The sequence below is a fragment of the Myxocyprinus asiaticus genome, chromosome 4, assembly GCF_019703515.2.
Source record: "Myxocyprinus asiaticus isolate MX2 ecotype Aquarium Trade chromosome 4, UBuf_Myxa_2, whole genome shotgun sequence".
In the NCBI taxonomy this organism is placed as follows: Eukaryota; Metazoa; Chordata; class Actinopteri; order Cypriniformes; family Catostomidae; genus Myxocyprinus; species Myxocyprinus asiaticus.
In genome coordinates, this window is record NC_059347.1 from 22,955,810 (window position 1) to 22,981,685 (window position 25,876).

The 25,876-nt window shown below is 39.7% G+C and overlaps 3 protein-coding genes across 6 annotated transcripts in view; 2 read left to right on the forward strand and 1 right to left on the reverse strand.

Annotated features, from left to right (window-relative positions):
* Positions 1-21,670, reverse strand: part of LOC127432253 (SMC5-SMC6 complex localization factor protein 1-like) — a 70,776-nt gene extending 49,106 nt beyond the window's left edge. The window contains exons 1-14 of one of the 3 annotated variants that reach the window (XM_051683175.1): positions 21,419-21,670; positions 21,009-21,120; positions 12,995-13,073; positions 12,546-12,682; positions 12,368-12,423; positions 11,301-11,454; positions 10,448-10,621; positions 10,222-10,290; positions 7,021-7,167; positions 5,306-5,472; positions 5,043-5,177; positions 4,610-4,754; positions 4,206-4,353; positions 3,721-3,866 (exon numbers count right to left, since the gene is read on the reverse strand). In XM_051683175.1, the coding sequence (XP_051539135.1) occupies positions 3,721-3,866; positions 4,206-4,353; positions 4,610-4,754; positions 5,043-5,177; positions 5,306-5,472; positions 7,021-7,167; positions 10,222-10,290; positions 10,448-10,621; positions 11,301-11,454; positions 12,368-12,423; positions 12,546-12,682; positions 12,995-13,073; positions 21,009-21,119 (1,668 nt within the window). In that variant the 5' untranslated portion in view covers position 21,120; positions 21,419-21,670. Of the gene's footprint in view, positions 1-3,720; positions 3,867-4,205; positions 4,354-4,609; positions 4,755-5,042; positions 5,178-5,305; positions 5,473-7,020; positions 7,168-10,221; positions 10,291-10,447; positions 10,622-11,300; positions 11,455-12,367; positions 12,424-12,512; positions 12,683-12,994; positions 13,074-21,008; positions 21,121-21,418 lie in introns of all 3 variants that reach the window. The other 2 variants (XM_051683168.1, XM_051683172.1) reach the window with 2 other exon arrangements.
* LOC127432191 (multiple C2 and transmembrane domain-containing protein 1-like) overlaps positions 1-25,876 on the forward strand; it is a 491,532-nt gene that overhangs the window by 272,098 nt on the left and 193,558 nt on the right. The window lies entirely within an intron of this gene.
* LOC127432183 (uncharacterized protein KIAA0825-like) overlaps positions 21,974-25,876 on the forward strand; it is a 216,203-nt gene continuing 212,300 nt past the window's right edge. Inside the window, exon 1 of the mRNA XM_051683056.1 lies at positions 21,974-22,499. The gene's annotated coding sequence lies outside the window, so the exon portion shown is untranslated. The remainder of the gene's footprint in view (positions 22,500-25,876) is intronic.

Genomic DNA, 25,876 nt, shown 5'->3' on the forward strand with positions numbered 1-25,876 from the left:
TTAAACTCCAAAAAAACAAAAAAAAAAAAAACACCATAAAAGTAGACCATACAACTCTTGGGCGATATTAAACTTCTTCTGGAGCCATTCGATAGTTTTGCATTTTTCACTGATATTCTTGCCCTTCACCAGAGTTCGCATCTAGCCAACATTCGCGTCCAGAATAAAAAATGTTGTGTCAATCTATCTGATGCCAAAACGAAGTGAACTTGGGCTAAAGCCAACACCACACAAGCCGATTTTACCAGTGTTTTTCAGTTGTGAGCTTCATTAACACAATCGCCGGCCAGGTGGAGGGATATGGAGCAAGCATTAGCGTCTGTCAGAAGGAGGTTGTTAATCCCTCTGCTAATCGGGACTCCCTGCTGAGTTAATGGTTTCAGCAACGCAAAAATGGATCCAACATGAGAGAAAAAATCCTTCTGTCGAGGGCGGGCTCGTGTTCTTTTCAAGTGACCAATGAGCTTCTTCTTCTACTGAAAAACTGAGAAGTTAGGTCTGGGCGATAAAACAATCTCAATATTTATCGCGATAAAAAAATCCACCATATCAATGATAAGCTTTTGAGTAATTTTCGATATTTAGCCTATGTTCTACATCTAGACAGTCAGGTGCGTGTCGCTAAAAACGCAAGCAGTTTGGCTTTCCCAGACTGTATGAAGTTGCTAACGTTAGCTGCCTTGCTAGATTAGGCTACAGCGGTCAACAATTCCATCCAGGCCACAAAACTTCATGACAGTTGCGCTTTCTCATTGTCTCTAGTGAGCAGCGTGACAACAAAACAGTGCTGCATACACCAGCTCTGATCTTTCTGCGCTGTATTCTTGAAAATTTTTCTCTAGCACCGAACACGCATCATTTATGCCCTGTCCCGCTCTGCATGTGTTGCCTCTTTTTCCCGCATGTGAGTAGACATGAGGTGCCGAATAAGTTTACGTGGTTCCAAAGTGCCTTTAGACAATAAAATGTTTTCCTTCTTAATTTAGCTTTATTAATCAGCATGTTACGAGCCTTTAACAATAAACACATTTATTTCTGTTCTAATTTTGTGAAAATTGACAAAGAAATAAAATACCTAGTTGGTAGCCTAGTCTTTCTCACTTTAATGAAAATATAAAAATGGTCCATTCATACTTTTACATTTTCTACATTTTCTCTCAGGGGATGTCCCTGAACCCCCATTATCATTCCTCAGTCACAAGGGCTTCTATGCCCCCATACTTGGGTATCTGAATGTAAAGAAATATAAAAATATATAATATGAATGTAAATATTCAAACAAATATGGGACTGCTGTTATTATGCTTCAAAATGAACAGATGATATTTTAACATTTATATCAAACTGCACTCGATTGATAAACTCTCAAATAATTTAATATTTTGGTAGATCCCAATGCTTTGTCTCTGAGCCCCCAATGCAGATTTGTAGAGACTATTTTGACTGTTTTCAAAATATTATTTATTGTTTCTTCTTTTCTTCTGCCAACTTGGAAATTTAAAAAAATGTGCAATGTGCAAATGTGAATGTATATCGTGATAAATATCGATATCGAACGATATGAATAAGAATATTGTGATAATATTTTGGCCATATCGCCCTGCCCTACAAGAAGTCAAGCTGATCTGAATGTTTTTTTTTTTTGCAATTGCACTCAGCTACATTTCACAAACGCTTATTGTAATCCAAAGTGATTCTGTCACTAAGTGCCTTATTCTCCTATACTAAAATGACTAATGACATCAGAAAGCGGAGACACAGCAGTCTGTTTTTTTATTGAACGTAATTTCTTTACTCAATGAAAGCTGCATATGGACATACATGATCTATGGCAAGCCTTGAGGGGATACATACACAATCACGCACCTTCACAAGGTAAAGTTACTTCATGAATCGCATCCTAAATCACTCTTTCAACTGTTTATGCTCACACGGTACTCCTGTTGTTATTTTGCCGAGCTCCACGTGACAGGGAGTCAGAGAGAGAGAGTTGCGGTGAGTTGGTATGTTTGTCACCCTTCCACCAATCTTAATTGCCAAGTGTGTCATACCTCCGACTGAACAGAGCGAGATCTCAACCAAACAGTCTGCATGTGTGACACCCTCGGCCAAAATTTAGTTGTTTTGAGCCTGCTAGTGTGACACTGGCTTAACCCTGTAAAGCCTGACATATTAAAGAATTGTCAAAAAAAAACTTTTTTTGACATTAAACTGTTTTTAGTACCATTAGACAAACTATAAAAAGAAATCATAAAACAAAATTGCCCATTAAAAAAAAATAAAAAAAAATGTATGTATCATATTTGATACATTAGGCTATAAAGGTCATTATCCTCCTGAGTCGCAGCAATTTTTGTGTAGTACATTTGTTATTTACGTTTTTCTTAGCCCATACATGCTACAGTGGTAAAAACACTTTAAATATACACTGATCAGCCACAACATTAAAACCACCTGCCTAATATTAAACATTAAAACCACCTGCCAAAACAGTGCCAACTCGCATCTCAGAATAGCATTCTCAATAATCGAACAGCACCAACAATCATGCCACAGTCCAAATCACTGAGATCAATTTTTTTCCCCCATTCTGATGGTTGATGTGAACAACTGAAGCTCCTGACCTGTATCTGCATGATTTTATACACTGCAGCCACATGATTGGCTGATTAGATAACAGCATGGATGATTGTTGGTGCCAGATGAGCTGGTTTGAGTATTTCTGTAACAGCTGATCTCCTGGGATTTTCACATACAACAGTCTCTAGAATTTACTCAGAATGGTGCCAAAAAAAAAAAAAAAAAACATCCAGTGAGGGGCAGTTCTGTGGATGGAAACGTCTTGTTGATGAGAGAGGTCAACAGAGAATGGCCAGACTGGTTCGAACTGACAAAATCTATGGTAACTCAGATAACCGCTCTGTATAATTGTGAAGAACAGCATCACAGAATGCTATTCTGAGATGCAAGTTGGTGCTGTTTTGGCAGCCCGAGGGGTACCTACACAATATTAGGCAGGTGGTTTTAATGTTGTGGCTGATCGGTGTATCTTATAAAATGTATATGTCCGAATTTTCAAAGCTCTGTGATTTTTTTTTAAATATTTTTTTTGTGGTGGGCATGAATGTAATGGAATAAAATAATAAAAAAAATTTAACCAAGCACAAGTTGCTTATATTCAGCAAATACTCATTTTAAAATATCAGTAAAAATATAATCATTACTGTCACTTTTACTTTATTAAAATAAGCTGTCATTTATCCCAACATAAGAGTCACTTTTCGTGCAAGTCCGCCACCATTTAAAATAGATCGATATAAACACTGAAACCACTTTTTTCCCCACAAATATTCACAAGATGGTGCCATAAACATAGGAAACTTATATACTATAGGTTGTTTGGCACGTCAGCTTAAACAGAGGGTGAAGCAGGAGCCGTCAAACATTGTGTATCATATTTGATACACAAGGCGTTATAGGGTTGCAGAGCTTTGGTAAAGGGGAGGATTCTACTTTTTGGAGTTTGACAGACAGGGTCATTCTGAACTGTGATTGTTTGGAAAGAGCTACATAAATATTCTTCCAAAAAAATTCTACTTTTGTGTTACCCGGAAATAAATAACAGCATACGGGTTTGGAAAGACATTTTTGGGGGGGGGGCGGGGTTAACTATTAATTTATGTAATTATAACAAAAACAATCAAATGAGTTCAAACTCACTATCTTGAGCAGGGAGAGGGGTTGTGAGTGGATGATCAGGCCCCTGCTGCAGCAGATGTTTCTGTAGATGGCGTCTGCAGTGAACATCCGGAGTCTCGGGGAAAGGAGTGCAGGAATCACTTCCTTCAGCACGTCACAGTGAAGGTCTGTGGGATGAGATATCAAGCTACTTATAGCCATTAAGCTACTCAAATCTTTAATGAAAATTTCAACTAAAAAGACATTGTGGTGGATCATATGCTTTTTAAAACATTGCGCTGTTATTAGGTATCAATGTAGGTGTCTATTAACACATCAAAATAAAGTATGACTGGCACAGAAATTATGCACTAGCACCTTATAATAATATTTGTTAAGCCATTGCAATAAAATAGACAGGGTTTTATAGTATATATGCACAATAAGACAAAACTGCAACTATTATATCTTGTATTTATGTGCATGTACATGGTTCTACACTGGTTTCCCAATGCACTGTGGATTACCTTGGCACAGTATGGCGATGTGTTCTGCCAGGTCTTTAAAGCCTTTCTCCACCAGACTGCTGTTGAGTGGACTGTGTTCCTGAGCCCAGTACTCCACCACTACATACAGAGTCTCCTGCAGATTGACCAGCATTCCCAGCCTCCACTCCTACATGCAAACACAGCCTGTACATAAAAACTTATATCCCATACCTGCAAGGTGAAAATGCATGGTGATATCTCAAGGTTACTGAGAGAAGGTTACTCTAAGAGCCTTGAGAAGTTATAAAATCTAAGGATATAATGTAGCACATAAAAATATCATAATTAATTAAGATTATCATGGGCAAAAAAAATCAATTATAATCACACACTGAAAGATACCAGAATCATACATGCTAGTGGCATGAGTACTGGACTCCCACCTGAGTGGAGTTAAAAGCCCACAGTACAGTCCTGATCAGGAGCTTGCTGAGCTGTTGTAGTGCCCTGGAGGTCAGGGTTGACTTCTCCCACATGTTCCAGAATGCACTGTACAACACAGATGCCCGGCTGCTTCCGGGTGACCTCCTGCACAGAGTTACCACTGTTTCTTTACAATTGTAATTCATTAAAGGCAACTCAATGCTCTAACTAATAATTCTTAAAAGGAATAGTTCACCCAAAAATGAAAATTCTCTCATCACTTGCTACAGATTGTGTTTCATTTCTTTATTCTTGTCGAGTTGTTTTGCTTGTTTTAGTGTTTTATTCATGGAGCGGTAGACAAGAGCAAAGGGAAAAAACTGCATTGTCTTTATATAGGATATCAAACAGTTGTTTTTTTTAGTTAGAGATGAAAAGAGCTCAGATGCTCACCCTGAGCTAGCAGCGTGAAGCTCCAACTGAAAGAGTCTCAGGAAGAACTCCTGCAGGTTACAATGGAGACCAAACAACTCGGTGGACAGTGGGTTCGGCAAGGAGTGACAGGTGGTTTCGCTTCCCAGACATACTCTTGAGTAAATCAGACAAAATTGCATTACTGAAATAAACTTTGCTTGCTCATGAGTTTTTCTTACTGGAGAGCTAATTCATCTTTTAACAGAGAGAGGTGAGGAGTATGGGGACATTTGAGCTCATACCCAACTGACGTCTGAAGAAGTGACCAGAGACCACCCTTACACTCAGGACACTGGAGGACTTGAAGGAAGTATTTAACGCTAACAGGGGAACCCCAGGTAGGATTGTTGCGCAAAATGCTGTGGAGAACTGTGATGAACATGCTAAGGTAGAGTGGCTTCGTATTGCCCTGAAGAAATAAGAGAGCAACAGGGAAGAATGGGCAATCTGGCCAACTCAGCACAGGGTAAGAGCAATAGTACTGCTGTTGTAAATATGTTCTTTGAACTCAAGGTTCGACAATGGCAACAGCTTAACATCTGTCTGGAATGCCTGTACATTGTCTGGACACATAAAGCCACTAAAGGGGTCCATAAGAATAATGGCCCCACACATTTTGACCAATGAATTTCCATGACTTTTCAAGTTGAACATTATTTCTTGATAAGGATTTTTGGTAACACTTTACAATGTGGATGTATTCATTAACATGAATTAAATACCTTATGAACTAACAATAAACAATTATGTTTTTATAAATGAAGATTGAACATGATTAATAAATGCTGTTAAAAATATTGTTCATTGCTAGTTCATGATACCTACTACATTTACTAATGGTAACAAACACAACCTTATTTTAAAGTGTCACAGGATTAAAGAAAAAAAAAGAAAAGAAAAAAATAACTTTGAGACTGCATTCATGAGGAGGAACTTCTAGCCAATTAAACATTTCAGAGCAGAGCATAACTAGAAAAACATCTAAACATTTTAAAAACTTCAATGACTTTAATAGTTCCCCCAAAAATGAAAATGATCTCATAATTTACCCTCATGCCATCCCAAATGTGTATGATTTTATTTATTCTTCAGAAAACAAAGATTTTTGGAAGAATATCTCAGCTGTGTTGGTCCTCATAATGCAAGTGAATGGTGGCCAGAACACTGAAGCTCCAAAAAGCATAAAAAAGCAGCATAAAAGTAATCCATATGAATCCAGTGGTTAAATCCATGTCTTCAGAAGTGATATGATAGGTATGGGTGAGAAACAGATCAATATTTAAGTCCTTTTTTACTACAAATCTCCACTTTCACTTCCATATTCTTCTTCTTTTGTTTTTTGGCGATTGACATTCTTTGTGCATATCGACACCTACTGGGCAGGGAGGAGAATTTATAGTAAAAAAAGGATTTAAATATTGATCAGTTTCTCAACCACACCTATCTTATCGCTTCTGAAAACATGGATTTAACCACTGAAGTATGGATTACTTTTATGCTGCCTATATGTACTTTTTGGAGCTACAAATTTCCGGTTACCATTCACTTATGGACCTACTTGTATGGAAAAATGTGATAAAAGTGATAAACATCTGTGATGGCATGAGAGTGAGTAAATCATAAGAGAATTCTCGTTTTTGGGTGAACTATTTCTTTAAGAATTTAAATTACAATTTAAAAATTCCATGACATTTCCTTTTTTTGTTGTTGGCAGTGGGAACCCTGAAGAATGCATTGTTTTTCTTTAACATCTTGTTGTGGCAAAAATGTGTGCTCTGTGTGAATAGGCCTTTAGTTGGTACAGGATAATCATGTTTTGATGTAACAGAAAACTCACTTGTTAAAACATCCTTACTGATAGAGAAACTACTTAGTGTTTGCACAATATACTATTGGCTGAATGGAACTGAAGTAAATAAGGGCCTGTGGGATTCAAGCATGCTATTATTGTACATACACACAGGGCATGATGCATTAGCTGGTAAAGAAGTGGGGCTGGGGGGAGCACCCCGGGCTGCAGTGACCCCAGGATCTCCTCCAGAGCTTGAGGGTAGAAGGCACACTCCACCAAGCTCTGCACATTACTGAAATCTACCAATGGAATCTGGGTAAAAGAGAAACAGAGAAAGACATACAGCAAAATACATCATTCTAATAAAAAGGCACCATTTCCAGTTTGATCTGGTGATTTTTAAAGTACACAATTCAAGCATGATGTCATTAAGTCAATGTCAATAATTTTTTTTATTATTTATGAAATATTTTATGACTTGAGCAATCTTCATAAAATAAAAAAATAAAAACAACATGAAAAGAAATGTTTGTTTTTGGTTGAATAATATATATATATATATATATATATATATATATATATATATATATATATACACACACACACACACACACACACACACACACACACACACACACACACAGTTGCGCTCAAAAGTTTGCATACCCTGGTAGACATTGTGAAATTTTGGCATTGATTTTGAAAATATGACTGATCATGCAAAAAATACTTGAACAAAAATGAGCTGCATGGTCGAGCTGCCAGAAAGAAGCCTTTACTGTGCCAATGCCACAAAAAAGCCCGGTTACAAAATGCCTGACAACACCTTGACACACCTCACAGCTTCTGGCACACTGTAATTTGGAGTGACGAGACCAAAATAGAGCTTTAAGTTCACAACCATAAGCGCTATGTTTGGAGAGGGGTCAACAAGGCCTATAGTGAAAAGAATACCATCCCCACTGTGAAGCATGGTGGTGGCTCACTAATGTTTTGGGGGTGTGTGAGCTCTAAAGGCACAGGGAATCTTGTGAAAATTGATGGCAAGATGAATGCAGCATGTTATCAGAAAATACTGACAATTTGCATTCTTCTGCACGAAAGCTGCGCATGGGACGCTCTTGGACTTTCCAGCATGACAATGACCCTAAGCACAAGGTCAAGTTAACCCTCCAGTGGTTTCAGCAGAAAAAAATGGTTCTGGAGTGGCCATCACAGTCTCCTGACCTTAATATCATCGAGCCACTCTGGGGAGATCTCAAACCTGCGTTTCATGCAAGACGACCAAAGACTTTGCATGACTTGGAGGCATTTTGCCAAGACAAATGGGCAGCTATTCCACCTGCAAGAATTTGGGGCCTCATAGACAACTATTACAAAAGACTGCACGCTGTCATTGATGCTAAACGTGACAATACACAGTATTAAGAACTAAGGGTATGCAGACTTCTGAACAGGGGTCATTTCATTTCTTTTTTTTTTTTTGCCATGTTTTGTTTTATTATTGTGCCAATCTGTTATAACCTACAGTTGAATATGAATCCCATAAGAAATAAAAGAAATGTGTTTTGCCTGCTCACTCATGTTTTCTATAAAAATGGTACATACAGTTGTGCTCAAAAGTTTGCATACCCTTGGAGAATTGGTAATATATGTACCATTTGTGTCAAGGTGTTGTCGGGCATATTGTAACCGGGCTTTTCTGTGGCATTGGCGCAGTAAAGGCTTCTTTCTGTCAACTCGACCATGCAGCTCATTTTTGTTCAAGTATCGTCGTATTGTGCTCCTTGAAACAACCACACTGTCTTTTTCCAGAGCAGCCTGTATTTCTCCCGAGGTTACCTGTGGGTTTTTCTTTGTATCCTGAACAATTCTTCTGGCAGTTGTGGCTGAAATCTTTCTTGGTCTACCTGACCTTGGTTTGGTATCAAGACATCCCTGAATTTTCCACTTCTTAATAAGTGATTGAACAGTACTGACTGGCATTTTCAAGGCTTTGGATATCTTTTTATATCCTTTTCCATCTTTATAAAGTTCCATTACCTTGTAACGCAGGTCTTCTGACAGTTCTTTTCTGCTCCCCATGGCTCAGTATCTAGCCTGCTCAGTGCATCCACGTGAGAACTAACAAACTCATTGACTATTTATACACAGACACTAACTGCAATTTAAAAAGCCACAGGTGTGGGAAATTAACCTTTAATTGCCATTTAAACCTGTGTGTGTCACCTTGTGTGTCTGTAACAAGGCCAAACATTCAATGGTATGTAAACTTTTGATCAGGGCCATTTGGGTGATTTCTGGTATCATTATGATTTAAAAAGGAGCCAAACAACTATGTGATGATAAATAGCTTCATATGATCACTATCCTTAAATAAAAGACATGATCAAAATTTCACAATTTCTGCCAGGGTTTGCAAACTTTTGAGCAAAACTGTGTGTATATATATATATATATATATATATATATATATATATATATATATATATATATATACACACACATTATTATATATTATACACACATACACACAGGGTTGGGAGGGTTACTTTTGAAATGTATTCCATTACAGATTACAGAATACATGCTGTAAAATGTAATTTGTAATGTATTCCATTAGAATACTCAAGGTCAGTAACGTATTCTAAATACTTTGGATTACTTCTTCAGCACTGGTAGATTTTTTCACTTGTTTTGACTATATAAACTCAGTACAGTAAGACAAAATACACATGTTAAAAATACATTCTCTGAAAAACCTAAATATCTTATGCAGTGTTGTTTCTAAAACAAGATAAATCAAATTGTTCTTGTTTTAAGGATTTTTTGATATTTTTACAGGAAAACAATAAAAAAATTATTATCAAGAATAGGATTTTTGCCCTAACATCAAAGGTCTTACTAGAAAAAAATAAATGATGATGCAACGTGAATTTAGCAATTCATTATTGTTCACACATGATTATAAGGGACACAAATAGCACCCATTTAATAGAATGACCAAAATAATATGACTGATGATAATGTGTTCTGAGGGTCAGTGTCAAATGAGGGTTTCAAAAAATAAAAATAAAAAAACCTCCTTCAGACAGAACCTTTAGACATTTTTACTTGGGAAATCAGTGAAGGGCCCATTTCTTTAATGGGTATGCCAATCACAAGTGTACCGATCAAACAGATTTGCCTAAATCAAGTGACCTGGCTGTGCTAAACCCTTCGTTTATTACCCCTGCAGTAGGTGACATGTTGGAAATTAAATGACCCCATCCTCTTGATAAGTAAAATCCTAATTTTTGCACTTTAACATATGTACTTAACTACGACAGCTAGGCTTATTCATAAGTCTGAAACAGATCTGAATACCTGAACTGGCAGGCTGGGTGTGTAGTAATTGTAAAACTGTGGAACTGTCAAAAGCATCTTCTTTCGTTGCTGAAAGGAAATGTCAAGCAGAGTCATACTTTAAAGAAATTTCAATGATAACTGAAAAATTTCTAATTTGTGCTCAAAATCTATCTATAAAAGGCATAATTATGTTTCAAAATCACATATAAAGTACCACAACAGAAAGGATACAAATATATTATACCTCCATTATAATGATGTATTCTTTAAACTTCCCCTCCAATTCTTTATGTGAAAAGTCATCAGTAACAACCATAGACTCGTCAGTGACTGTGGAAGGCTGGGTGACTGTTACAGAATTATCTTCATCCAGGGACTCTTCGAAATTACAGGACCAATTTAACTCTGAGCAAACATTCTGCAACAGAACAAAGAAAGAAAAGAAAAAAATCCATATTACAAACATTTGAAGTAAAAAAAAAAAATTTTTTAAAAAGAAGCTAAGCAAATCAAATGTATTCTGTATTTCTTAATATAAGACTTGCAAATATTTTTGATGTGCTTTAAACTGCATAATATTCTAATAAGTCAAACTTTTCAAAGAGTTGGGCAAGTAACTTAAGAATCATTTACTCTCCCTCGCCATTCCAAATCTGTATGATTTTCTTTCTTCGGTGGAACACAAACTTAAATGTTTTGCATAATGTTTGTGATGCTCCTTTTCTATTCAACAAAAGCATAGTGACCAGGAGATGTCAAGTTCCGAAAAACACCATAAAAGTAGTGCATACAACTTTTGCGCTACATATTCCAAATTTTCTTTTCGTGTCACTGACATCAAACCTGGCACAACACATCTTTGAAAATGCATGTGCACAAGTCTTATGGAAAACTTTTATGGTGCTGGCCATTATATGCTTTTGCTATTTGGAAAAGAGCAGCATGAACCTTCTTCAACATTTCTCCTTTTGTAGTTCATGGAAGAAAGAATGTCATACTGGGTTGCAACATAAAGGTGAGTGAGCATTGACAGAATTTAAGTGATGAATTATCAATAAATAAAAACAACTGGCACACAACATAAAAAGTTCCATTACCCCAAAAAGATGTTTAGCTATATAGCTGATACTATAGTAAGAGACTCCAGGCTTCTTGGCTTCATCTTTGGAGTTATTTTTGGTTAACACATGAGTTACAGCATGTGACGTCAGACAGTCCGTGAAGACAACAGCTTTACCTGCTTTTAATATCCTGCCAACAAAATTAATTGTGCAAAAGTCCCATCAGTAAATTCCACCACAAGCCTTAATTTTTCAGCAAAACATCAGCAACAACTTAGTGACATTTCTTAAAGGCCTGAATGTTAGGAATTGGAGAGAGAGGTGAGGACTCAAGCACAGAGTTAAAGTAAAAATGGCTTTATTTACATAAAAACAAACAAAACAACCCCATAGGGGAAACTTCACAGTCCAGGGCAGACAAATGAACCAACAGGATGGCTGAAGGAACAGGACCGGACACAGACCGGCTGGAACCGACAGACACATAACAGGGTGAAAAAAAAAAAAAAAAAATTCACACACAACGAACTGGCACAGGATAGAGAGAACAGGGAGATTAGATAGGGAAGGAAATGAGGAGGGTAACTAGGGAAGGCAGGTGAAGCAAATTAACTTATAATAAGGAAACAAGGGGGCGGGGTCTAGACGAGAGACAGGAGAGCACATGGCAAACAAACCTGACAGAATCCATGTGCTCACACCAAACACAATGACAAGACAGTAGAGCACATGGCAAATGAAACCATCACTGACCATGTGCTCAAAAAAAACACAAAAGACAGAGGAGCGCATGGCAAAAGAGCCGAACCTAAAGCCATGCACTCACAAAGACCAGACATGGAGCATGAGTATCCGGATCCAGACTCAGAATAAAACCGAACATGACTGAAGAGTCAGGATCCAGACACCATGCTCCAAACATAAAAACACAGTCTGGACAGAAGAGCAAGGAATTAACAACCAAAACTGTGCGCTCACACAAAAACAGTGAATATGTGTCAGGATTAACTACAATAAACATGACAGAACAAAGTGACAGGACCCTGACACTGAAGCATCTATGTTGTCCAAACAAAGTGATGTCACTGTGCACATGTCCTCACCTGACAAACATGCCCCTCCTCACTGGGTCATCTATGTCAAGGAGCACAACCCAGTCCTACAGGTGGAGATGGGACATGTCTTTGAGAAACTTGCTTCAACACTTTTAGCTGTTTCCTGGTGAGCTAAGAATACAGCCATCCTCACCTGAAAGGCTCCAGACAGTGTGCCGTTAGTTACCTTCTCCCTCCATGTTGTGAGTGGGTTGGGTATTCCAGGGGCCTGAGCTATCAAGTTGAACTCGTATGAAGCCTCTGGCAGCCATGCCATCCGTTTCACACTGTCCAGAACAAACTCTGGAGTGACTATCCACTTCCCTGTAACAACAAGCAACCGGACAAAGTCAATATTTATATAAAAGGAAAAATACATGGCTAAATAAAATATCTTCAAACATATTGTTGACTTGTTTTATTAAAGGAATGTTTGGGGGTTAAATAAAAGTTTGTGACATGCTATCTGTTACCACAGAAAATATGTTTGACTGTTCCCTGCTTGTAAAATAAAGCAAAAATTGCTTATCTTGTATTGAACCTGGAACATTCCTTGAACTTATCTTTAAATTTCTTATTGAATACACTATTGAAGCACATGATAATCTTATTATACCCCACATAATAATTACAAACCTCCAGCACAGGCTGCGAGAAACTTTTCACTGGCTATAGCTCTTTGGACAATAAGGTGAGTTGTTGCCACCTTATAAACCTGGGACACAGAAACACAGAAGCAAAGCAATTAGGGTTTGAAACACCCGCCAACCCACCAAATGTGGGTATTTCATGTGTAGTGGTGGGTACTTTTGCTCATCTACCCGCCACTGTGGCGGGCAACCTGTAAGATGTCTCAGAGTGATATGCCAAGAAATGCCGTTAGACACACACACACACAAAAAAAAAAAAAATCGCACTTGAAGAAACACAACTGACCCTTCACTAAGTTCTGCCTTAAAAGCGCTTCTGACAATCCTGTCTTAGAAACTATTGCCCTGCTGCCATTACTCTGACATGCATTTGATATTTTCCAATGAGAGCCTATGGAATTAATGTGTGTTTGAGTACTTTTAAGCGGGATTTTATCAAAATAATCCCAAAAATTTAAAACACGTTGTTGCCGGGTCATTTGAAATAGTGACACGAGTTACCCAGAGAGGATACACACAGTGTTTTTCTTTCTTTTATAATCTTTAAATGAATATGGAGAAGATTAAGTTATGGATTAAACTGTGTCAGCTCACATTCTCAAATGAACATATAACATCTGCAACGACACCTACATTTGCTCCAAGGTAAATTAAAGCTAATAACTGAAAGTTAATTCATATTGTATTGATTCAAGTCATAGTAAAAACGATAGTGTAACAAATCCCTTTCTGTTCTCGGAATGAGGAAGCGGGAGATGACGTGTCTCGTTCCAAATACAGTCTTTATTTTGATACTTTTCAGTATTTGTTTTTTTTTTTATTCACTCAAGGTTTGTTTTTCAGCAGAACGCTCTTTGGTTCACACACACACACACACACACACACACACACACACACACACTGGAAGCTCAGTTCTCTCTCTCTTTCCAAGGCGCCGTCTCCTCCCCTTTTATCTCCATGTCACAGCTCACTAGGAATACAAACAGGTGTTAGCACATGTGAAAATCTTTAACCACTCAACCTTCCCAGACCTCACTCACCACAGATCAGCACTCGATCACCCCCCACCTCCACATACCCCCACCGCCCGACTCAGGCCGGGGAACTGTCCGGACTGCCACTGACAACAACCCCCCCCCCGGGGCCACAGTCCACAATCGGCCACAGTCATCTGCGCTCCCGGCCTGTGGATCACCTCGAATTTGAAGGGCCAGATACCAATGAGTGATCCACGTGTTGGTATCTTTCATGCGGTGGATCCATTGGAGCAGGGCGTGATCTAAACAGAGGGTGAAGGCCCTCCCAAGCAGGTAGTACTGGGGGGTGAGGACCACCCATTTGATGGCCAGGCACTCTTTCTCTATAGTGCTATATATCGGGGCGCTGCTCCCCCTCCACTACCTGGGATAATACAGCCCCCAACCCCCTGTCCGACACATCCATCTGTAATAAAAAGGAAGAGAGAAGTCAGGGGAATGCAAGAGTGTCCGCCACAGAGTGCAGCTTTCACTTGTGTAAATGCCTGATGGCACGGTTCCGTCCACTGGACCGGATCTGGTGCTTCCTTTTTAGTGAGATCAGTCAGCGGGCTGGTGACATCCGTATATTTAGGTACAAACCTACGATAATAGCCAGCCAGCCCCAGGAACTGTCTCACCTCCTTATTGGTCTTGGGTCTCGGACAAACCGCAATAGCTGTTGTCTTGTCAATTTGGGGACGCACTTGTCCATGACCCAAGTGGAAACCCAGGGTCATGGACAAGTGCCGGGTAGAGGCGAAAACATGTCAGAAAACTCCTTTTGCAACCTGGCATTGACCATCTGGCATCCCATTGACTTGGGATGGTGAGTGGTGGTCTCCACAGGGAACTGGGGGGGGGGTTTGATGGGCGTTTTTTCCACCTCCGGACCTAACTCCGCCCTCTCTGGGACGACCGTCGCCAAAGCCACGGGTACCACCTCTCTCCACGGTTTTAGGAGATTCAGATGGTAAATGCGCCATACTCTGCCTCTATCTATCCGTATTACCTCACAGTCGACTTCCCCAACTCGCCGTGTAACCTCTAAAGGCCTTGCCACTTGGCTAACAATTTAAAGCTCAATGTGGGTAATAACACAAGAACCTTATCTCCCTGTGAAAACTCCCGTAACTGTGTGCCCGTTATACAGCCGGGACTGCCGTTCCTGGGCCTGGAGCAAACTCTTGTGTTAGTTGCCCCAATGTGTGGAGTTTTGCTCAGGTCCAGAACGTATTGAATTTTGTTCTTACTCTCTGAAGTTCCCTCCTCCCAATTATCCCTCAGATCATCTAGGATACCCCGAGGCTTGCAGCCGTAAAGTAATTCAAAGGGGGAAAATCCAGTGGAAGCTTGTGGGACCTCTAGTACTGCAAATAACAGGTGTTCTAGCCTCTTATCCCAATTTCATGAATGAACATCCGAACCATGTTTTTAAGGGTCCGATTAAATCGTTTGACCAGGCCATCCGTCTGAGGATGGTAAACACTGGTGTGGATCGACTTAATCCCCAAAAGTTCACACAGTTCACGTAGTGTACGTGACATAAACGAGGTGCACTGATCAGTTAGGATTTCTTTCAGAATCCCAACTCAGGAGATAATTTTTCAGTGTTGCGGAGGCACAGGGGCACTGCTAAAGGGTATCGCATTGCATAATCCACCAAGACTAATACAAAGCGATGCCCCCATGCCATCGGTTCCAATGGCCCGATGAGGTCCATGCCAATTCCTTCGAAGGGGACCTCGATCAACGGAAAAGGGCACAATGGCGCTTTTGGGGTGGCCGGTGGATTCACCAACTGACATTCATGACATGCAGCACACCACCTACGTACATCTCTGCGAATGCCCGGCCAATACAAACAGGCCATGAGACGGTTCAGTGTCTTATCATGCCCTAAATGTCCTGCCATCAAGTTATAATGAGCCACCTGGAAAACCATTTCCCGGCAGCTTTCGGAATTAACAACTGGGTTGTATCTGCTTTTATTTGAGCCTCCTGCATCACTTGATACAACCTATCTTTAATAATTGTAAATTATGGATAGGAAAGCGCAACATCGGGCTGAAGCTTTTGACCATGAATTGGTCACTTGGTCAAAGGCATGTCTGAGAGTCTCGTCTCTTGTCTGCTCCAGAGGGAAATTCCCCATGGGGTCCTGGATGACTGGAGAGGTGGAGCCCTCACTTTCCTCCATGTTTCCCTGACGTGAAGCTGACGTCGACGGCTCGTGCAACGCCTCCCCAGCCAGCGCTGCACAAATCCCACACCGAATTACCGTATTGCAGGACCCATCTGCACACATTCCCCTTAATAATGTCCAATTCGTACCCAAAATCAGTGGATGGGTGAGGCGGGGACTAACCACCGCCTCAATTCTATGTTTTTGTCCCTGGAATTGAACCGTAACAGGCACTAAAGGGTATTTGTGTATATCTTCATGCACACACCTCACCTTTCTCCGGCGTGCTGTACCCAAAGCCTCACCTTGAACCAAGCTTTGGTGAATTGAAGTCTGATTAAAACCTGAATCCACCAAGGCTTGGTATGTACCCCCTTGGATACTCACTAGTATGCGGTACGTCCCTACTCGATCAGGGGCGGCTTGTGATGCGTTGGAAACCTGGACCCACATCCATCACTGGGCATTTATCCTCCGGCTCAGACCTTACCTCCACACCTGTGGCCCCGGATTTACCAACCTGGCGGGGAGGGGTAACAGAAACAAAGGGGTTTGGGGCAATAGAAACCCCCCCAGGTCTGGGGAGCCGGCATAGGGAAATTGACCCCATGTCGCCGAGGGGTAGGGACAGGAACAATATGGGATGGGGAAGGGGAATAGAGAAAGGGAGAGAGAGGAGAGAGAAAAAGAATCGCCATGTTCCAAATGCGCCGCCAAGTGGTCCTCTGCCAGCTGGACAACCTTCTCCAGCGACGCCGTAAGGTGGCACTGGACCCACTCCGCCGTTCCCTTTATCAGATGGTCAGTGAACTGCTCCTGTACCACCAGGTTGACAACTCCATCAGTGTCGTGATCCTCAGCCAGCAACCACCTCCGACAGGCGTCACGGAGCTGTTGGATGAAGGCAAATGGGCTTCCGGACTCCCCGAAAGTCAGCGCCTGGAAACACTGATGGTACTGTAACCCGTTAGCGGGATGGCTCGTTTCAGGTCTGAGTACTACAGCAGGCTCGCGACAGGTAGCTGCTGTGCCGCAAGCTAAGCCTCCCCCGACAACAGCGGCAACAGACAGACCACCCACTGGGCTTGGGACCACACCGACCCCTCCGCGGCATGTTCGAACAGTTCTATAAAGGCTTCGGGGTCGTCTTGTGGTCCCATTTTTGCCAGCGTGATTTGAGGTACAGCAGCCGTGGTCGGGGTCACTGCTGGAGTACCCCCCATTGCAGTAAGCTCCAGAACACCTGTCTGTCCTCCACCTGAGCTTGCATCATGTCCTGGAACCGTAGTTCTTGTTCCGCCCACAGCTCCAGTAGGGCCTGATGTTGCATCTGGTGGATGCCAGCAAGGTTTTGGACGATCTCGGCTAGCAACGAGGACTGCATAACGGCGATCTTTTCCATTTAGGTTTCAGCGCCACTGTAACAAATCCCTTTCTGTTTTCGGAATGAGGAAGCAGGAGATTACGTGTCTTGTTCCAAATACAGTCTTTATTTTGATACTTTTCAGTATTTTTTATACACTCAAGGTTTGCTTTTCAGCAGAACGCTCTTTGGTTCACAGACACGCTGGTAGCTTAGCTCTCTCTTTTTCCAAGCTGCTGTCTCCTCCCCTTTTATCTCCATGTCACAGCTCACTGGGAATACAAACAGGTGTTAGCACAAATGTAAATCCTTAACCACTCAGCCTTCCCGGACTTCATTTTCCACAGATCAGTTCTCAATCACACCCCGCCTCCACAGATAGTAATTTAACAGTTCACAGCATCAAAATGAGTGTGTTATGAGACTATATAAACAGCTCTGTTCACTTACGCTAATGTTAGATGTGTAATCGCTATTAAATTTTCTCTTTTCAAGTGACTGTAAAAATGTTTTGCCTTGATTCTGATTCACAGTCTTCACAGTTTTTAACAATTTCTTTCACAAAAAACTTCAGATAAATATGAATTACAATGTCACCCTTCATACCATCCTATGTTAAAATATTATCCATTCCGTTTATGAGAATATTTTGCCAAAAACTGTGCCATCCACGGCAATCTCTCATTCATTCCAATGGGGAGTTCAGCAGAGCTTGTCAGAGTGAGCAACCGTAACCAAGGGGGGTGGAGCTTAGCGAAGGGTCAGTTGATTATTTTTTGAAGAATAGACGAAAGAAAAGCTGTTGATGCGCATGTCTGATTCGCTGTGTGTTCAGAGGCGTGTTGCAGCAGATGAGCACTTCTCGCTGAACACACACGAATAGAGTTCTCACTCTTTCTTCTCTGTTTAGTCGTCTGAAAACAGTTTGCAAGAAAAGTGTTGTCTATGAGAACTCTACAAATGATCTCAGACAATCTCAGGAAGTGCTCTGAGTTTAGATTTATTTATTTTCACAGAGCAGTTCGTGTTTTACATGCATTGTCAATGCAACTCTGCAGGTTCACTTTATTTTGACATAGCTCAATTCGAAATATTTGTGTCTGTATACATTACCATACAGTACATAGCAAATGACAACAAATATGTGTATATTATATACAGTGGCTTGCTGGCAAAACAGTTCTTTTCATACCCTGAATGCAATATTGTGAACTTTAAATGGAAAAAGAAGATCTCTCTTATTTGGCATTAAAAGTCACCTTACTAATCTGGTCTTCACCTTATCCATGAGATAACTTAGGAAAAGGTCAACAACTTTGAGGTTGATTTTATTCTCATGAGGGGTTCAATTAGTAGCGAGAGCAGTCTGGTTCTATATTAAGATGGTATTGAGGGCAAGGACAAAATTACACAGTCCGAAATACACTATAACTTTGGGAAGCAATTAGAGTATATTTTCAGGGCTAATCACCAACACTTTATCATTTTCAGCAAGAACTGTAAAGCATGTTTAATGTCATGGAAGGAATGGTGGGTTTGTGTGATTTTTACAAAGGCTGTTTTATCTAGCAGTGTACTGGGAAGTCAGAAAGGTCAAATCTGACAAAACCTTCAATAAATGTAAAGCCAGCATACTTACAGCTGCAGTGACATGATACAGCGGCCCCAAAAAGTATTTGGACACTTAAAGGTGCAGTATGTAAGATTCAGAAACTCTTGTTATTAATGACACCTGTGGCCGTTAAGTGAACAGCAGCCAGCTACCTGTTGCTCGTGCTCGCGCACACACTCAATAGGGACACGAGCGAGCATCGACCAAAACAATGACGTAATATACAAAGAGACTGAACGTGATTCACCAACATCATGCTGACAGATGAGGTAACATAATTAAAATTACAGTTATGATTGTTTTACTACAAACTTTGAGACTGCATATTATATTTGACTCTCCAGTGCTGGAACAGGGCTAAAACAAAGTGTGGATATAGGTCTGATTATGCGAGACTGTAGTTTGAAGTAATCACTTTTCTTTGCATGATACATTGACTGCATTTATACGACAGCCTATGTCAGCATTAGCTAGCTAGCCAGCTTTATCAGTAGCTGTTAGCTAAATTTGGTGGATGATGACAATAGCTATTTATAAAATAGACTGTACATTATAAATATGTTGACACAATTCAGTATTGATGTGATTCCATCACAACTGTCATTTTGATATATCGATGCGCTATTGTTTTACAATAATAGAATATATATATATTTTCTGTATAACCAAGTTACGTTACACTAATGAATGGAGCTTTTTGATTTATCATGAACATTGTCTAGCATTCATTTCATGTGTTATTGTAGTTTAGCTAAAATTACACAGATCAATCCTTATGGCACTATATTTCACATGCAGTTATGTAAGCTTACCTGTCCAATAAGAAGAATGCAAATTCAGGGTCGGTTTTGATCCCCAAAACTGAACGAAGGTCCCTCCAGGAATCAAATGCCCTGCCAATGTTCACTCTAGTTTTCGCTCGACCACGATCGTGTTCTCGCTTAGCCAGACTGGATTCAGTTGATAAATGTTTTTTGTTTTTTTTTTTGGCTTATTCAGAGTTTGTGTAGGAGTTGGTGTTGTGCTGGGAGCCGGACGTTTGCTGGATTCCATTTCTAAGATAACGTTACCTAGTGTTGCAGTTTGTTGTCGCTGTTGAATAGCAGAAGAGAAGCACTGGGGCAAGGCTCTCGGGAGCACGCATAAACGTCACATCCTTTGGATTTTCATGGCAAAAGCGACCTGCTCCCTTCGCATGAAAATCAGTCTACAGGCTTTAATAGGCAACCTAGGAAGTCCGGGAAGGACTCATTTTTTAAGTTGCGTTACAAGCCGTTCACACATTGTCAAGAAAAGGCGAATATTACATGAACAATTTTACATATTGCACCTTTAAGCAACTGACAGGCCCCAAGGCTTTTTTTTTTTTTTTTGTGGCTGTATGAAGTCAGTTTCCCTTAAGGCAATTTCACACAGGTGTCCTAGCACAGGTGTAGTTCGTCACATTAACTATTGCTTATTTTTGCTAAGTTTAAAACCAGAAAATGTCCAGACACTTTTTTTTCCTTAACTTTAAACTTTATCTGTATTGTTTTATAATTTATTTAAAAGCTAACAAACTTCTTTTTTGTGAAATATGTCTTTTTGCTTGTGCTATCTTTCTTTCAAATAAGTCCCAACTGGTTTGATAATGTGTTTTCTAATGCCATGGCATTCCATTAAGTGTGGCTTTAGTGTACAAATATTAGTACTGTATGTGAAACAGCCTTCATTCGTAGTGACTTTAAAATGAATTTGCTCAGCATTAAGTATATAGTGGTAACTGTTAAGGGCAAGAAACTGGGTTTGAACTGTAAAATAGGTCTCATTAGTACAGATACTTACAGAACCCCCAATATACATCCCCCCTAACCATCTGATGCCTTGGAGTAATTCTCTTTTCTGGGTGGGATTCTTGATGCCAGACATTTGAAAGATATATTTATTGTCCATCATCCTATAGTGGAAAAAAGGAGATGATATCATTAATGATACCCACCATGAATAACTGAGCAAATAAAAACATTGAGAATACCATTATAATTATTGAGATGGTATAAGCAATATAAACAATGCATAAAGGAAGACTCAGGGAGGATTACAAGAGTCAAACTGATGCACTGAATGATGGATTAAAATTTGGAAACAGAAAGTAATTATAATTTCATTTACTCAAGAGATTGGAATCAGATGGCCACTTTGCAAACTCAAATAGTTGCTCTAACTGTAAAATGCGTGGATTTCATATACCTTACCTGAAACAGAAATCAGTGAAATCACTGATATATTATGAATTACAGACACGCTACTTTCACTATTAAATCGGCGCGCCAAATATCACGCGAAGACCATCACTGACCATTCATCTACATGAAATGGCATTTTATCGAGCGACCCCTCCAGTACTTTTGCTAACACACACACACACACACAATATGGTTTTAATGTGGCTAACTGTAAGATTTCTTGAGTCGGTTCTTTTCGCCGTTGTTGTTGTTTCTGTCAGTTTTACACTACTTCAAAACAAGTGAACAGTTTGATGCCTGACGAAGTTAGGGGTGAACACTTCAGACATGCTCGTTTAAATAAACTCCCTTTCGCTATTTTAAGAAAAATAGTTAAAAAAAAGAACACAAATAGTGTTTAAAATAATACATGCATAAATGAAGAACAATAAACGACAACATAGAGGAATATAATCAAATTAAAAACAATGCGCACCCCCATTTTCTCCGCACATTGAACTGTTCCGCAGTGCGGAAGTTGTAATGGATGTGCTTCCGGTTGGTTGTCAGAGACGCTTTGCGCTTGAAAAACACAGCAACACATCGTTACTCATGTTTATAAAATAAATGGATGCGTCGGTCTGTGCCATTAGACAACTTTCGCTTTCAGACTGAGCAGAACTGGCTGAACAGTTATGTGTCGTGCCCGTAAGCGATCTTAACAGCATGCTACTTATCTACCTGAAAGCCATTTAATCTCATACAATACAATCTGGTATTGTCTATTGATATATTTGACAGAAACACTCGTTCACACTTTCCCATTAAAACTCCCAGTTTCCCTCTATTAGTGTTGCCTGCTGTAATTGGAAGAAAACACTCAATGTCCACTTGCTAATAATTTACTCGCCTCTATCACACTCATGCTTTTAGATTTGATTGCTTAAGTAAACACTTATCAGATCATTTAGATAATCATTTCACTGAAACGATAAAAGGTAAACATTGGGAGAGAAATGCAGTGACAAACTCGCTTTGATTTCATTCCTGAAAATCCTGCGTTGCTCTTGGATGTCATGTGATGAAGAGACCCTGATGACAGCGTGAAAAGGTACTGTTAGATTTTTCTTTTCTTTTTTCTCTCTCATTGTGTGGTGTAATACTTTATGTGAACATGTGTTTTGTTTAATGCTTAAAAAAAAAAAAAAAAAAAAACAGTATAGCCACTACAGGTGCGCTCTAGTGCTCTTTGGAAGGTCAAAGGCAAAACAATAGCCTATTAATAAAATAAAGAACTGTGTGGTCAATGCAATACACATAAACAACAATCAGTGGTGATTTTTAAACTATTTCAAGTGGGGCCTTTTTCCCAGGTGCAGAATATGTGTAGTTCTAAACTGAATTAATAATAACTTTTAATTAGGGCTGCATGATGACAAAAATCGCAATTGTCGATTGTTTCCCTTGATATTGTAATCATGATCATTCATTTTAATTAATAGAATTTACATTAAATATCAACAGCTGATATTTAGTACAACAGCATGATTGAGATGTGAATGTGATATTGCTTTTCTACAACAGTTCTTTAAACAAGAGGTCAATAATGATTTGCATTTTAGCAGTGGCGAATTCTCAGGGCTAGCAAAGCCTTCTCTGCTGGCCTAACAGGCCAAATAAATAAATATTTTTCATCCTTTCATTCTCAGTCACCTTTTTGCCCATGTATTTTTAATCGCTTTCCACTCTTAATTAATCTACAAACAAATAGAGAAAAACGAAAAATGTATCCAGTCAGAATTTATTCCTTGATGCTTACAAGCAAAGTGTGACAACTGTTTCACAAATCGCATGTCTGAAGCAGCACGTGAGTCTGAGCTCCACCCCGTCAAGCCTTCAGAATTTCTTCAGAATCCCTCAACAGTGAAAATGAATGAGAAACTAAGTAAGACTGTCAGATTCATCAGCCAATCAGTTTGATTTATTTGTTCTTGGTGGGTGAGATCTTTAGCATATGTCCTTCTTATGGCCTTCTAGCTGGCCTTGAGTGATGCAATCACGCTTTAAGTGATGTGCGTAATTTGAAAGCGAAGAGCACGAGATCTTGCTGAAGAGTCGGCTGTCATCAGTGCTGGTATTGCCATTGAGAAAGAGATCCTTATGGATTTACAAACCTAAGATGTTCTGCATGATCGTGCGATTGATTAATTAAACAAGAAAGGAGGACTGATTTTCACTTCAAGTAAATTGGTAAGTGCTTTTTGCATTGTTATAGCAACATCAGGAGTTTTCTAAGTGTAAATTAGGCTGCTTGAGCATTCAGTGTCGGATCAAGTTTTGAGAAGTAGTGCTGCATTCCATTCAACTCGGAAAGTCGGATTTTACAACTTCCTACTAGGAAAAGTGCAATGGAATGCATCTTGAAGTCAGAATTACAACTTGTAGGCTCGTGCAGAAATTCTCAACTCCAACTTCACTGAGATGCAGGGGCATGATGTCACACAAACATGTCAACACTCAGGGAGATATACAAAGTGATAAACATTCACTTTATTAAGTAATATCAATAAATGAGTTAATGTCCACATTATGTGATATTAAAGCTTGTTTAACAAACGCCTGCAGAAACAGGTGTATAAAACATTATAATCTCTTTAGATAATCGTACACCTGAAGCATAAATGCTAACGCTGCAGAATTGTTTATCAGTTGGGTTGCTAGGAGACATCTCTAATGAGAGTCAAACCCCTGCTAAGCTAATGGGAGTGTTGCAGTTCCGAATATCGGGGAATGGAATGCATTTATGGTCGGAGAGATCAAGTAGGTATATCCCACATCCAGCTTGAATGGAATGCAGCATAACCGTGTACCCTGACGAAATGAAATTTATTGCAAGCAACATTTAAATCGCAAATATTATTAGATTAATTTTTCCAGGTATTATAGACCTCCTTGGTAGATTCATATGAAAAATGATGATTTTTGAATGTCTGTTCGGGAGACGTTCATTTCACATCAGTCATGCTGCAGTTAAAATTAGGCTTGCTTGAGCATTAAGTGTCATTTCAAGTTCCGGCTTTCGTGCGTGGACTTTTTGTTTATATTTTAAAATATAAATTGGTATTACTAGTTAGCTGTGACATAATGTATGATGCCCAAAGGCATAGGGTGTCTTATTCATTGTGAAACTGACACTGAAGGCCTAGACTTAAAATGCATGGCCTGCCACTGCATTTTAGACACAATATGGCTATTTTGTTTCCAAAAATTGCCAAACCAAGCCAACGCAGGATTATAAATTGCTTGTTGCAGAGCAATGCACAGACTGACAGCCAAACTGGAATGCAACAAACACAGACAGGCAGAGTGATACAAAAAAGTGCTAGTGCTGTTAGGCTTAATATCAGCACTCTTGGAATGTTGCATGTCCAGTCAGATTACAGGAATGTAACAAGCTGATGCATAAAACAAAATAATAGATAGAAATTTGCAAATACCAACTACTGTCCTACTGTCAAGAACCCACATCTAGATTTGACATTTACTGAATGGGAGATATGAATTCATGAGCTTTACAGTGGACTGTGGCCATTTCAGACTTTTTAAAGGTGCTTATAAGCAATTTTAGCCGTTCTGGAACTTCCACAAGACTAAGCTGTTGAAGTAGAGGGCTTTCAAACTGGCAGTTTAGTTTTAAATGGTTCGCATGAACAATTGGTAATGTGAAAGTTGTTTTGCGGACCGTGGTACCGAACCCGAGACTACCTGTGGGAGGTGGTCTGAGCTCGGTTGCAATGGAACAACCAAGCATGGTTTGCTTGAGTGAGAAAGCAACCTGTACTCGGGTCTGCACTTGTTCAGCCAGTAAAATAATTTGCACATGCATTTTTGCTTATTTAAGCATGATGACACCATCAGTTGCTCAAAAACAAACACACGTGCACCAACTTTGTGGGACACAGAAGAGGCGAGGTGCCTTTTTATATAAGTGTGTAAGTGAGAGTGCAACCAGCTGTGTCTTCAAAAAACATTGTTTGTGAGCATCAGATATAATAACCTTCTACTGGGCATGTACAACTGCTGAATTACAGCATGTGACACAAAGAGGCGCAAGTATCGTTCACTCTGGTGTGCAAAATGACATCAAATTAATAAAAAAAAAAAAAACCACAAATATAGCAATCTGTGTTGTTCTCAATCATGTGCACCTTTGTAATTAGGCAAGTTGATAATGGAAAAGCATTGCTGCTCAATATAATCATTTGTGAGTCTGAAACCAGACCAACGCTGCAAGGTCGCCAGGAACAATTGCACTTGGATTCAGACTGCACACCCCTTCTTTCAAAAACCCGCCCTCCAAATTTAAGGTTGTGTCATTGAGACCGTCACTGAGCAGAAGAGCAGCAGTCTGTCTTTTCAGGGTTGTCAAACACAACAGTAGCAAAATAGTGCCCTTAAATGACGACTGTTTTGCAGTCCCACCAGGGT